This window comes from Eumetopias jubatus, unplaced genomic scaffold (genome assembly GCF_037043125.1).
Source record: "Eumetopias jubatus isolate StellerSeaLion01/CBP00866 unplaced genomic scaffold, mEumJub1_p1.0 scaffold_4, whole genome shotgun sequence".
NCBI lineage: Eukaryota > Metazoa > Chordata > Mammalia > Carnivora > Otariidae > Eumetopias > Eumetopias jubatus.
In genome coordinates, this window is record NW_028274810.1 from 34971405 (window position 1) to 34984125 (window position 12721).

The 12721-nt window shown below is 37.8% G+C and overlaps 1 protein-coding gene across 2 annotated transcripts in view; it reads right to left on the reverse strand.

Moving 5' to 3' along the window:
* Positions 1-2355: 2355 nt before the first annotated feature.
* LOC114208427 (calcium-activated chloride channel regulator 2) overlaps positions 2356-12721 on the reverse strand; it is a 43025-nt gene continuing 32659 nt past the window's right edge. For both annotated transcript variants that reach the window (XM_028102491.2, XM_028102490.2), the window contains one exon: positions 2356-2884. In XM_028102491.2, coding sequence (XP_027958292.1) covers positions 2442-2884 — 443 coding nt within the window. In that variant the 3' untranslated portion in view covers positions 2356-2441. The remainder of the gene's footprint in view (positions 2885-12721) is intronic.

Here is a 12721-nt window from a genome sequence, read left to right on the forward strand (position 1 = left end):
AATCCGTCATTATTCCTATGATATACTGAGGTGTTATTTTCTTTGCATAGATCCTATGTTAGGTTTACTGAGCATCTTAGACCCATGGGTTGATAGTTTAAGTCAAATTAGGAAAACGTCAACTAATATTTCTTTGAATATTTTTGTGCTCCACTTTTCCTCCTTCTACTTCTGGGACTCATTTATATGTATGTTAAACTACTTGATAATGTTCCACAGGTCATTTTGACTTTTTCATTTTTTAAAAATGAAATGCTTCAGTTTGCACGATTTCTGTTTTCCTGTCTTCAAGTCATCTGATCCTTTCTTCTGTAGTACCAGTCTGTTGTTAATCCATTACAAAAATCTTCTTTTATACATTGTATTTTTCTGTTTTAGTAATTTCATTTGCTTCTTTTTAAAGAATTTTGGCATCTTTCCTGAAATTTCTTCTCTATTCATTAGTTATACCTATCATTTCCTATAATTTCTTTACCATATTTATAATAGTATTGCCAGCTTATCGTCTGCTAATTCCAAATCTGGATCAATTTTGCATCTTCTGTTGATGGATTTTTATTCTTATCAATTATGGGACACATTTCCTGCTTGTTGGCATGTCTGTTGATTTTTTATTAGATACTGCATGATGTTTTGTAGAGACTCTGTATGTGTTTTGTTTTTCTGAGTTATGTTGTAGCAGTAGTTTAATTATTGGTAAATAAGCTTGATTCTGTGGAGACTTGGTTTTAGGCTTTGTCAGAGCAGATCTATTTCAGTTTTGTTCCTGTTCTAGGGCATAACTTCAGTCTGGGGACATGAGCCTTAAAAGAGCTAAATATTTCTAGGCATAATCCCCACTATCTTCCCACACCTTCTTAAATAAACAGGAGTGAAGGAGTAGTATGAGAACCTGGCTCTACTCCTATATACCTCTGCTGTTAACCAGCACATATCTATAAAATGAGGAAAACATTCAAAGGCTTAAAACCCACCACACCCCATCTCAGCTCATTGAAGATACAGAGAAGCAAATCCCAGGGTAGCAGGCATAATGGCAATAGAGGGAGGAGGGACTGACTGCCTAGGGACTTGAAATCTGCATCAGCAAAAATTTAGGCACTGTGAGACTTAGAACATAACAGGTCAGACCTGGGATGTAGTCTAAGATGCAAGGAGGCACCCTGGGTACAGAGATTTGCTGGTCATTTTACTCCTCAGCACTCACTGAGTCTCTGACTCAGGCTCTAAGCTTCTTTCTCTTTCCTCTTGTCCCAACTTCCCACAATTCCCTCCCTGCTTCTCCAGAATTTAATCAAATTTTCATTCTTAATTGGTCCTGATTTTAAAATAGGTCTATCCCACATTATTTATATTTATCCAATAAAGTTTAAAGTTCTCTAATATACAAGGCAAATTATTCTATTGCTGAATAATCTTTAAAAAATAAGGATAGTAAAATTAGATGAAAGATGATTTTTATTTCCTTGTGAACTGTGCTTCACTCTAGTCATCCCCCACCCCCATAGGTAAATAACCTTTGATGGAGAAAGGATTCCCAGAATCTTCTTTAAACAAAAGATAGTATCAGTTAATCATTTCCAAAGGTCAGTTTCTCCCTCCTGCCTGGGTCCTCCATGGCCTCTTCTTTGGTTGAAATCAAATAAAATTATATAGCCTGTGTATGTATTAAAATAAACTCAGAACTGTGTCTTTCGTTCTTTACTTAAAGCCTTATGAGAGTTATAACCATTGTTTTTGAATAACACCCAAGGCAATAACTTAGAAAGCTACTTTGATGAGAATATAATCTCATATGCAATAAATTCAGTAGACCTCTGTTACAAAACTAATGTCAGGGGACAAGGATAATACCCACATTTTAATGCTAACTCTCACAGTGAACAAAGATCTCTTTGAGCACTAGTAGTGAGATTTGATCTGTAGTATAGTTAACCAAATGGCAAGAGGTGAAGAACTTTACAATAGGGGCTTCATATATAAAATGCAGCTTGATCTTTAGTCATAAAAAAGCAACCTATTCTGAAAACATAAGGGGAAATAAAAATTAATCAAAGTAACTAAACAATCAATTCATATAGACAGTTATACCAACCTCCTTTCCTCTATCTGGGGCTATTTTTCCTCTACAATAAAACAAGCTTTTCTTGACTCTGGTTCAACCTTGCCCTTGCTTTGCTTTTAAAGAAATTATCTTGGAGAATAATTTTTATTATTTTGTCCATAACCAAAGCTTAAGGGTTTCCTAACTTCCTTCCAAAAATGAGTATTATAAAAGATTTTTTTGTCTGTGTACCATGTAAAAATCTGATCTGTATTATACAAAAACTCAAAAGCATTTTTAATAGTTCTGATGTTAATTTGACTTTATTGGTATGTTTTTGTAAAGTGTAAAGGCCATGGATCTTATATCTAAGTAGGAAGGTACCCTGTACATTTGCTCATATTAATTTTGTTCCATTCTTTTTCTTGTCTGCTCTCTTTTTCCTGTTTAAAATACAGTGTGTTACAACTATAGTGAGGCAAATGATTCCTATCAAACCCACTGCTGTCAAAACTCCTTTCAATATAAGATTGTCTCTGACAAGTATAGGAACAGAATTTGGGGGAATAAACAGAGATGCTTGGGCAATGTTAGATACAGCAGACTTTAAGGAGTTCCTATCTATTGCTCGTATTGCCACATAAATTCTGTGGCTTTCTTGTGTCTCTCCATCAGGTTGGTGGTCAGGTCCATTTGTGAAAAGCTTTGGTGAGAATGTAAATACCTCCTTGGTACCAGCTTGCTGAGGATTTAGCTTTGATGTATTCACTAAAATGGCATTGTTAAAGTCATCTTGAATATTCTGTAAACTTTTACTGATTCTTATTTCATAGCTGTTAGCTGAAATTAAAAAATACAAATGGAAAGGTTAAGTCCCTTGGGGAGGTTTTCTAGTTTATTAGAAATGACCAATGAGAATAGCAACAAAAAGTCAAAATACCTAGAAATAAACATAACAAAAAATTGCATATGATCAAAACTTTAAAACACTATATAAGAACTCATATTGAAACCTGGACAAGAGGAAAAACTTACTGTTTTTTGAATAGGAAGATTCAGCATAATAAAGATGTCATTTTTCCCTAAGTTATTTTATAAATTTTACATGATTCTATTAAAAGTGCCTCTAGTTTCTATTTTAACAAGCTTACTGGAAAGCTTAAATGGAAAATAAATAATCAAGCTTGGCCATATAAAGACTAAAAAATAGCAATGTGGAAGGACTAAACCTATCAGATATAAAAACACTGTAATGCTTCTATAACTAAAAATTGCAGTACTGCTGCATGAATAAATTAATACCTAAAAACAGGTCACAATACATCCAGGAATTTGGTATATGATAGAAGTAGAATTCAAATTAATGGGGGAAAATACAAATTTCTTGATAAATGATGTGACAATTGGATAAAATGATGTAAAAAATAAAACTGGATCCATATCACAAACATTTTTTTCAAGATAAACTCCACAATGATCAAAAAGTTTGATGTAAAAAATTAAAATATTAAGTACTTAGTAGGAAACAATAGATAAATTCCAGTATAGCCTTGAAGTAGGAAAGGCCCTTCTAATTAAGACTCAAAATTCAGAAGCTATAAACAAAAAAATTAAGTACATAAAATGAAAAACTTTTACATGGAAAATATCCTCTTAGGTAAGACATAAGCATAAATGTTAAGTGACAAAAATATGTGTTACTTAAGTCAAAGGTAAAAGTTTAGTTCTGAGTTCTGGTAATGGCTACATGGCTTAGACTAACTCTCCAGAAGATAACATGTATGAACTCTGAAGAAAGCAAAAAACAAAACAACAAAAAACCCACAAAGCTATTGAAGCACTGGATTCAGATAAAAATAGGCAGAAACCAGAGGCATTACAATCCTTAAAAGAAGGAAATCAGAGTAGGAATGATTCATGTTTGTACAGCTTTTCCTCTTACTTTTTTAAAAAGATTTTATTTATTTATTTGACAGAGAGAGACACAGTGAGAGAGGGAACACAAGCAGGGGGAGTGGGAGAGGGAGAAGCAGGCTTCCCACTGAGCAGGGAACCCGATGTAGGGCTCGATCACAGGACCCTGGGACCATGACCTGAGCCGAAGGCAGATGCTTAATGACTGAGCCACGCAGGCACCCCTAGCTTTTCCTCTTAAAGCACTTCCCTCTCCTGTACAGATATGATAGCTGGAATGGAAAGCCAGCTACCTTCTGGATCTGAGAAATCAGAAGACTGAGTATGGGATTGCCCGAGTAGCTAAAAGTTGAGGGAGCCAAAGAAGGACCAGCCCCAAATCTATGCATTAACTTTTTTCAAACCACTGGAAGACTTCCAATTATTCATGTATGGGTGAAACATTAAGAGCTTAAGGGACAAACAGCAACTAGAAGCCTGAAAAACTGAGCAGAGTTTTATGCTAATGCTCACCAAGGGTATAGAGTTTGGAGTGTGAGTCTTGTCAAGTTAGAGGATCATGGTAAATATCTGAAGGTAGCCACTAAAACACTGAAAGAGCCTTGCTTTAAGAATAAAGATTGGGTTTCAGAATTAAGGGATGTGCCCTGGATTAAGAGCAAAACTGAAATAGACGAACCCTAGTCAAAAGTAAAACCAAGCCCCCTCAAATTCAAGGTGAACCAAGCTATGTATTAAAAAAAATTTCAAAACTCTGGGGGTGCCTGGTTACCTCAGTCAGTTGAGCATCTGCCTTTGGGTCAGGTCATGATCTCAGGGTCCTTGGATCAAGTCCCTCGTTGGGCTATCTGCTCAGCGGGGAGCCTGTTTCTCCCTCTGCCCCTCCCCCCACTCTCATGTGCTCTCTCTCTCTCTCTCTCTCTCTCTCTCAAGGGAAAAGAAAGAAGGAAGGAAGGAAAGAAAAGAAAGAAAGAAAGAAAAAAAGAAAAAGAAAGAAAGGAAAGAAAGAAAAGAAAAGAAAGAAAAGGAAAGGAAAAAGAAAAAGAAAGAAAAGTTTTCAAAACTCTTCAGAAGAATATAACAGAGTCTATAATTTACTACCACATGCCCAATATACAATTAAAAAAAAATCCCTAGACATGCAGAGAAGTAGAAAATGTAATATATAGTCAAGAAAAATATCAGGAAATAAAATGAGTCACAAATGACTGAGATTTGAAATTAATAGCCAAAGACTTTAAAATAACCATGATGAGGAGTGCCTGAGTAGCACAGTTGATTAAGTGTCTGCCTTCAGCTGAGGTCATGATCCCAGGGTCCTGGGATTAAGCCCCACATCAGGCAGGGAGACTGCTTCTCCCTCTCTCTCTGCTTATCGCTCCAGCTGTTTGTGCTCTCTCTCTCTCTTTCTCTGTCAAATAAGTAAATAAAATCTTAAAAAAATAAAATAAAATAACCACAATGCATATGTTAAAAGTCAACAGGATAAGTTGTATATAGTGAATGAAGAGATGGGAATTTGAGGAGAGACATGGAAACTTAAAAAAAGAAGAAAATAAAAATTCTAGAATTGCAAAAAAACAGAATAAAAAATTCATTTGAGAAGATTAATAGCAGATTGGACACAACAGAAGAAAAAAACAATAAGCTTGAAGACAAGTCCATAAAAATCAAACTGTAGCACTCAGGACAAAAGAGAAAAATTGAACAGAATTTCAGTGATCTTTCTGATATACTGACATATCCATTTAGTGTATGTGGGTATAATATAATGTATAATGTAATATGTAATATAATCATATCATATCATATCAATATTAGCCAGGAAGAAAAGAAGAAAAAGAACAGAATAGAAATTTTTTGAAGACATATTAGCTGGAAATATTCCAAGTCTGGTAAAAAAGAATACAGATCCAGGAAACTCAGCAATCCACAAACAGAATATGTATCAGGAAAACCACTCTTAGGCACATCACGGTCAATTTGTTGAACACCAAAGATAAAACAATTTAAATCAGCCAAAGGGAAAGAAAGACACTCTATACTTAGGAGAATAATAGTAAGAATGATAGCTGACTTCTCATCAGAAAAAAAATTGGGACCATAATATAATGAAATAACATATTTAAAATACTGAAAGAAAAATCTATTGCCCTGGAATTTTATATCTAGTGAAAATGTACTTTAAAACTTAGGGTGAAATGAACACATTTTCACATAATTGAATCCTGAGAGAATTTCACCTGAAGACCTGAAATACAAGGTAAATGATGATAGATAAAAATTCAGAACTACAGGAAGGAAGAAGACTAGAAATGGTGACTATATGGGTTACAAAAAAGGGTCATTTTTTTCTCTTTAAAATTTATCAAAAAGGCAATTGATTATTTAAAACAGTGTTCTTCCAGCTTTATAGTATAACTGAGGGTTAGAGGAGGGGGTCATGAGAAGAACAGTTGCTGTCACTGAACAGCTTCTTCAGAAGCAGCACATTTTCAACAACTTTTAAAGATAGTAAGTTGTCACAATGGTTGTATAAGAACATGATGAAACGATGTCAGAGGAAGAGTGTGAAAGTCAGGCTGTTCGGCACGTGAGGAAGGTAGTCAGTGCAGGGAAGGAGGTACAATATTGGTGCTTTTTGGAGTCTGGCCCCCCTCCAAAGGCTCTGCCCAGGCCCCTGCTGTAAGAACCTGACTTCTCTGCTCCCACACACACTGATCTCTACACCCTTTTAATTTCTGTGGCTTCCAAACCATACGAATGGCATTGTGTTAAACTGTGGGTTTTGACCATTTTATGCCTTTTTTACTCAGTATGCAATTATAAATTCTTGGAGTGCAATGACCATCTTAAATTATGCTTATATAATGTTTAGTGCTGTGCTGGGCATTAATGGTAGCTTAGTAAATATATTTTCACTTTAATTTCTTTTTAAAAATATTTTATTTATTTATTTGTCAGAGAGACAGAGAAAGAGAGAGAGAGCACAAACAGGGGGAGTGCAGGCAGAGGGAGAAGCAGGCTCCCTGCTGAGCAAGGAGCCCGATGCGGGGCTCCATCCCAGGACCCTGGGATCATGACCTGAGCCGAAGGTGGACGCTTAACAGACTGAGCCACCCAAGTGTCCCTAATTTCTAAAAAAAAAAAAAAAAAATACAAAGGAGATGCAGAACATGCTTGGTACTCAGTTTTAGCAATTATTTTACCCCAGAATTTTAATGAAAACCCAAGGAAGTAACCCATTTCCGTAATGCCTAGCCTGTATACATAATGGTGATCTGATAATATTTTGTTTATTCCACATAATTGGTCATCTTTTCTAGGATATTGTGTATAGTAAAGAGCTGCCATCTGGATAAATACTGATATGCTTGTCCATATATGAGATATTCACTTATTGCTAACAAGGTTCTTAAGAATAGTCACATTTTTAATAATTGTAAAGCCAGAGACATGCCCCCATTATTTTTAACTCTGGCCATAGAGGTGAGGACAACGCCTTTTAGACAATAATTTGTGGGGAAAAAATAGGCACTGAAAGCACATGTTTATGGATTAAACAGGTACCTATTTGCTAGTTGGTCTATTCATGACTAATTGGTCAATTTTGCCATTACTGAGTCATCAAATCAGTTATAACAATAATTTCAGCAACTTAATACACATCCAGGCATCCTCTCCACTTATCTTTTGTAGTTTATGGTTTTGATATTATAACAAGCCAGATCTACTTCAATCATTCCTCTCATCAGTGAAGTTGCATGAAGATGTCTCTATTCCCTTGATTAAGGCCGTCTGTGATACCAATTCTAAAGTCCCATATGGTTGTATCTCTTCTTTTCAAGCTATTAATAACCACTAACACTGCATACTTTCTTTCTACTCTTATACTTCAGCAGTGTAGTTGAAATTCCTAGGGTTCTTCAAAGGAATAGTTTTCCAGTAGTAATGGGAACCTGAGCTGTCATTTGTCTCTTTCAGCACACTGGGTGCTTCTGAGGCACTGAGGGAGTGAGAACACAGTTCTCACTAGGCGCCACTAGGTGGCACCACTCTTACCTTTAAATACAGATGGGAGAATTTGTGGCTCCTTAACTCTTAAATAAAAAGCTAGAGAAGGCAGTAACAACACAAACCAGTAGCCCAGGAAACTTGGAATACTTTTTCTTCCCTCTCTGATTTTATATATGTCACTTCATTTCTTTACGATACCTTATGAAATAAATATTTGTAGTCCTATTTTCCATATAAGGAAACGGAGGCCAATGGAAGCTAAGCAACTGGCCAAAGGTCAAACAGCTGGACTTAAAGCCAGAGTGGGAATAATTTTTTCCTGACATGTAAGTTACAGTTTTTTCCTTTATACAAAGGACATCTCCATCCCAGAGTTTTAATCATTGCACATCTCCAATCTTTAAATCAGGAGAATCCTTAATTCAGAGTGTGAAGTATTTCACTTCTTCTCTGACAAGAAGGGATAGATTTTAGAAGGGAGCAAGATGGCGGAGGGGTAGGAGACCTGGATTTCGTCTGGTCTCAGGAATTCAGCTGGATAGGGATCAAACCATTCTGAACACCTACGAACTCAACAGGAGATCGAAGAAAAGAATAGCAACAACTCTCTGAACAGAAAAGCGACCACTTTCTGGAAGGTAGGACGTGCGGAGAAGTGAATCCGAGGCGATATTTGGGAGGATAGACGGCGGGGGAGGGGGCCTCCGTCGGCCGCTTCTGGCAAGTGATAGAGCCGCGGAGCACAAAATCGGAACTTTGAGAAGTCGACTCCACGGAGGGACATCGCTCCAGTGGCTAAGCGGGGGGTGGAACCCTCGCGGGACAGTGTGGTCGCAGGACCGTCGGGGTCACAGAAAGACCGGGGGTGCCTGAGTGCAGCAGAGCTCCCGGGTATCGGAGCGGGGAAGCGGCTGCAGAGACGGAGCCAAGGCGCGGGCTCTCAGCTCGGGGTGGCCATAAACTGTGATCCGCGGCACAGTCGGGCCACTGCTCCTCCAGCAGGGACCCAACAAGCGGCAGATACGGGGAGACTCCCCTTCCTCCCCTGGGAGGAGCGGCGCGGGAGCGCACCGCAGGGATCTGCTGGGTTTGGAGACTCCACACGGGGTCGGGTGCCAGAGATAGAAACACTCGGTCACAGGCCGGGTGAGCACGGAGTGCGGCCGGAGACTGGGGAGGCGGGAGTGACTGGCTGCTTTTCTCTGGGGGCGCACTGAGGAGCTGGGCCCCGAGTTCTCAGCTTCTCCCGGGCGGAGATTGGGAGGTCATCATTTTCACTCTCCTCCTCCAAAGCTGTAGGAAAGCTTGCAGGGAACAAAAGCTCCTGAGAGCAAACTTGAGCAGATTGCTTAGCCCGGACCGAGAAGGGCGGCGCAATTCCACCTCCGGCAAAGACATTTGGGAACCACGGCAACAGGCCCCTCCCCAAGAAGATCAGCACGAACAGCCAGCCAAGACCAAGTTTACCGATCAAGGAGAACTCCTGCACTAGGGGAATACTGCGCATAGATTTCATGGCTTTTTTCCCATGATTCATTAGTCTTTCAAGGTTAATTTTTTTAACTGTCTTTTTGAATTTTTCTTTTTCCTTTTTTCAACCAACATCTCTTATCAATCCGTTTTTTAAAAAGAATTTTTTTATTTTTCATTTTTAGAGTCATATTCTATCCCTTCATAGTAGTTACCCTTATTTTTGGCATATATATATATAAGTTGTTCTCTCTTTAAAATTTTGAGATACAGTTTCTTCTAACAGATAAAAATATACCCTAAATCTCTAGTGTATGGCTTTGTTCTAGTCTCCTGCCTGATCACATTCTCTCCCCCTTTTTTTTCCTTTCTTTCTTTTTTCATCCTCTTCTTTCTTTTTTCAAACACCTTCTTATCAATTCCTTTTTTAAAATTTTTTATAATTTTCATCTTTACAGTCATCTTCCATCCCTTCATTGTATCAACCCTTATTTTGTACATATATGTCTTTCTTTCTTTAAAATTTTAGGAGGCACTTTCTTCTAACAGACTAAAATACACCCAAAATCTAGTGTGTGGCACTGATCTATGCACCAGCCTGATCATATTTGATCATATTCTGTTTTCTTTGTTTTGTTCTGTTTTTGTTTGTTTTTATCTTTTTCTTTTTTTTTTCTCTTTCTTTTTTCTTTCTTTCCCTTTCTTTTCCCCTGGTTTCAGGTCTTTTCTGATTTGTTTAGAGTATATTTGCTGGGGACGTTGTTAACCTGTTAGCATTTTGTTCTCTCATTCATCTATTCTCCTCTGGACAAAATGACAAGATGAAAAAAATCATCTCAGCAAAAAGAACAAGAGGTAGTACCATCTGCCAGGGACCTACTCAATACAGACATTAGTACGATGTTGGACGTAGAGTTCAGAATCATGATTTTAAAGATACTAGCTGGGCTTGAAAAAAGCATGGAAGTGATTAGAGAAACCCTTCCTGGAGAAATAAAAGAACTAAAGTTTAACCAAGTCAAAATCAAAAAGGCTATTAATGAGGTGCAATAAAAATGGGGGCACTAACTGCTAGGATAAATGAGGCAGAAGAGAGAATCAGCGATATAGAAGACCAAATGATGGAAAATAAAGAAGCTGAGAAAAAGAGAGATAAACAACTACTGGATCACGAGGGCAGAATTCGAGAGATAAGCGATACGATAAGACAAAACAACATTAGAATAATTGGGATCCCAGAAGAAGAAGAAAGAGAGAGAGGGGCAGAAGGTATATTGGAGCAAATTATAGCAGAGAACTTCCCTAATGTGGGGAAGGAAACGGGCATCAAAATCCAGGAGGCACAGAGAACCCCTCTCAAAATCAATAAAAATAGGTCAATACCCCGACATCTAATAGTAAAACTTACGAGTCTCAGAGACAAAGAGAAAATCCTGAAAGCAGCTCGGGAGAAGAGATCTGTAACCTACAATGGTAGAAACATTAGATTGGCAAAGGACCTATCCACAGAGACCTGGCAGGCCAGAAAGGACTGGCATGATATATCCAGAGCACTAAATGAGAAAAATATGCAGCCAAGAATACTATATCCAGCTAGGCCGTCATTGAAATTAGAAGGAGAGATAAAAAGTTTCCAGGACAAACAAAAACTAAAGGAATTTGCAAATACGAAACCAGCCGTACAAGAAATATATGAAAGGGGTCCTCTAAGCAAAGAGAGAGCCTAAAAGCAGCATAGACCAGAAAGGAACACAGACAATATACAGTAACAGTCACCTTACAGGCAATACAATGGCACTAAATTCCTATCTTTCAATAGTTACCCTGAATGTCAATGGGCTAAATGCCCCAAACAAAAGACACAGGCTATCAGAATGGATTAAAAAACAAGACCCATCGACATGCTGTCGGCAAGAGACTCATTTTAGACCCAAAGACACCCCCACATTGAAAGTGAGGGGGTGGAAAACCATTTACCATGCTAATGGACACCAAAAGAAAGCTGGGGTGGCAATCCTTATATCAGACAAATTAGATTTTAAAACAAAGACTGTAATAAGAGATGAGGAAGGACACTGTATCCTACTTAAAAGGTCTATCCAGCAAGAAGATCTAACAATTGTAAATATCTATGCCCCGAACATGGGAGCAGCCAAGTATATAAGGCAATTAATAACAAAAGCAAAGAAACACATTGACAAAAATACAATAATAGTGGGGGACTTTAACAACCCCCTGGCTGAAATGGACAGATCATCTAAGCAAAAGATCAACAAGGAAATAAAGACTTTAAATGAAACACTGGACCAAATGGACTTCACAGACATATTCAGAACATTCCATCTCAAAGCAATGGAATACACATTCTTCTCTAGTGCCCATGTAACATTCTCCAGAATAGATCACATCCTAGGTCACAAATCAGTTCTCCACCAATACCAAAAGATTGGGATTATTCCCTGCATATTTTCAGACCACAATGCTTTGAAACTAGAACTCAATCACAAGAGGAAAGTCGGAAAGAACTCAAATATATGGAGGCTAGAGAGCATCCTATTAAAGAATGAATGGGTCAACCAGGAAATTAAAGAAGAATTAAAAAAATTCATGGAAACAAATGAAAAGGAAAACACAGCTGTTCAAAATCTTTGGGATGCAGCAAAGGCAGTCCTAAGAGGAAAGTATATAGCAATACAAGCCTTTCTCAAGAACCAAGAAAGGTCTCAAATATACAACCTAACGCTATACGTAAAGGAGCTAGAGAAAAAACAGCAAATAAAGTCTAAACCCAGCAGGAGAAGAGAAATAATAAAGATCAGAGCAGAAACCAAAGAAATAGAAACCAAAAGAACAGAACAGATCAACGAAACTAGGAGCTGGTTCTTTGAAAGAATTAACAAGATTGATAAACCCCTGGCCAGACTTATCAAAAAGAAAAGAGAAATGACCCAAATCAACAAAATCATGAGTAAAAGAGGAGAGATCACAACCAACACCAAAGACCTACAAACAATTATAAGCACATATTATGAGCAACTCTATGCCAGCAAATTAGATAACCTGGAAGAAATGGATGCATTCCTAGCGATGTATCAACTACCAAATGTGAACCAGGAAGAAATAGAAAACCTGAACGGACCTATAACCACTAAGGAAATTGAAGCAGTCATCAAAAATCTCCCAAGAAACAAAAGCCCAGGGCCAGATGGCTTCCCAGGGGAATTCTACCAAACATTTCAAGAAGAATTAATACCTATTCTCCTGAAACTATTCCAA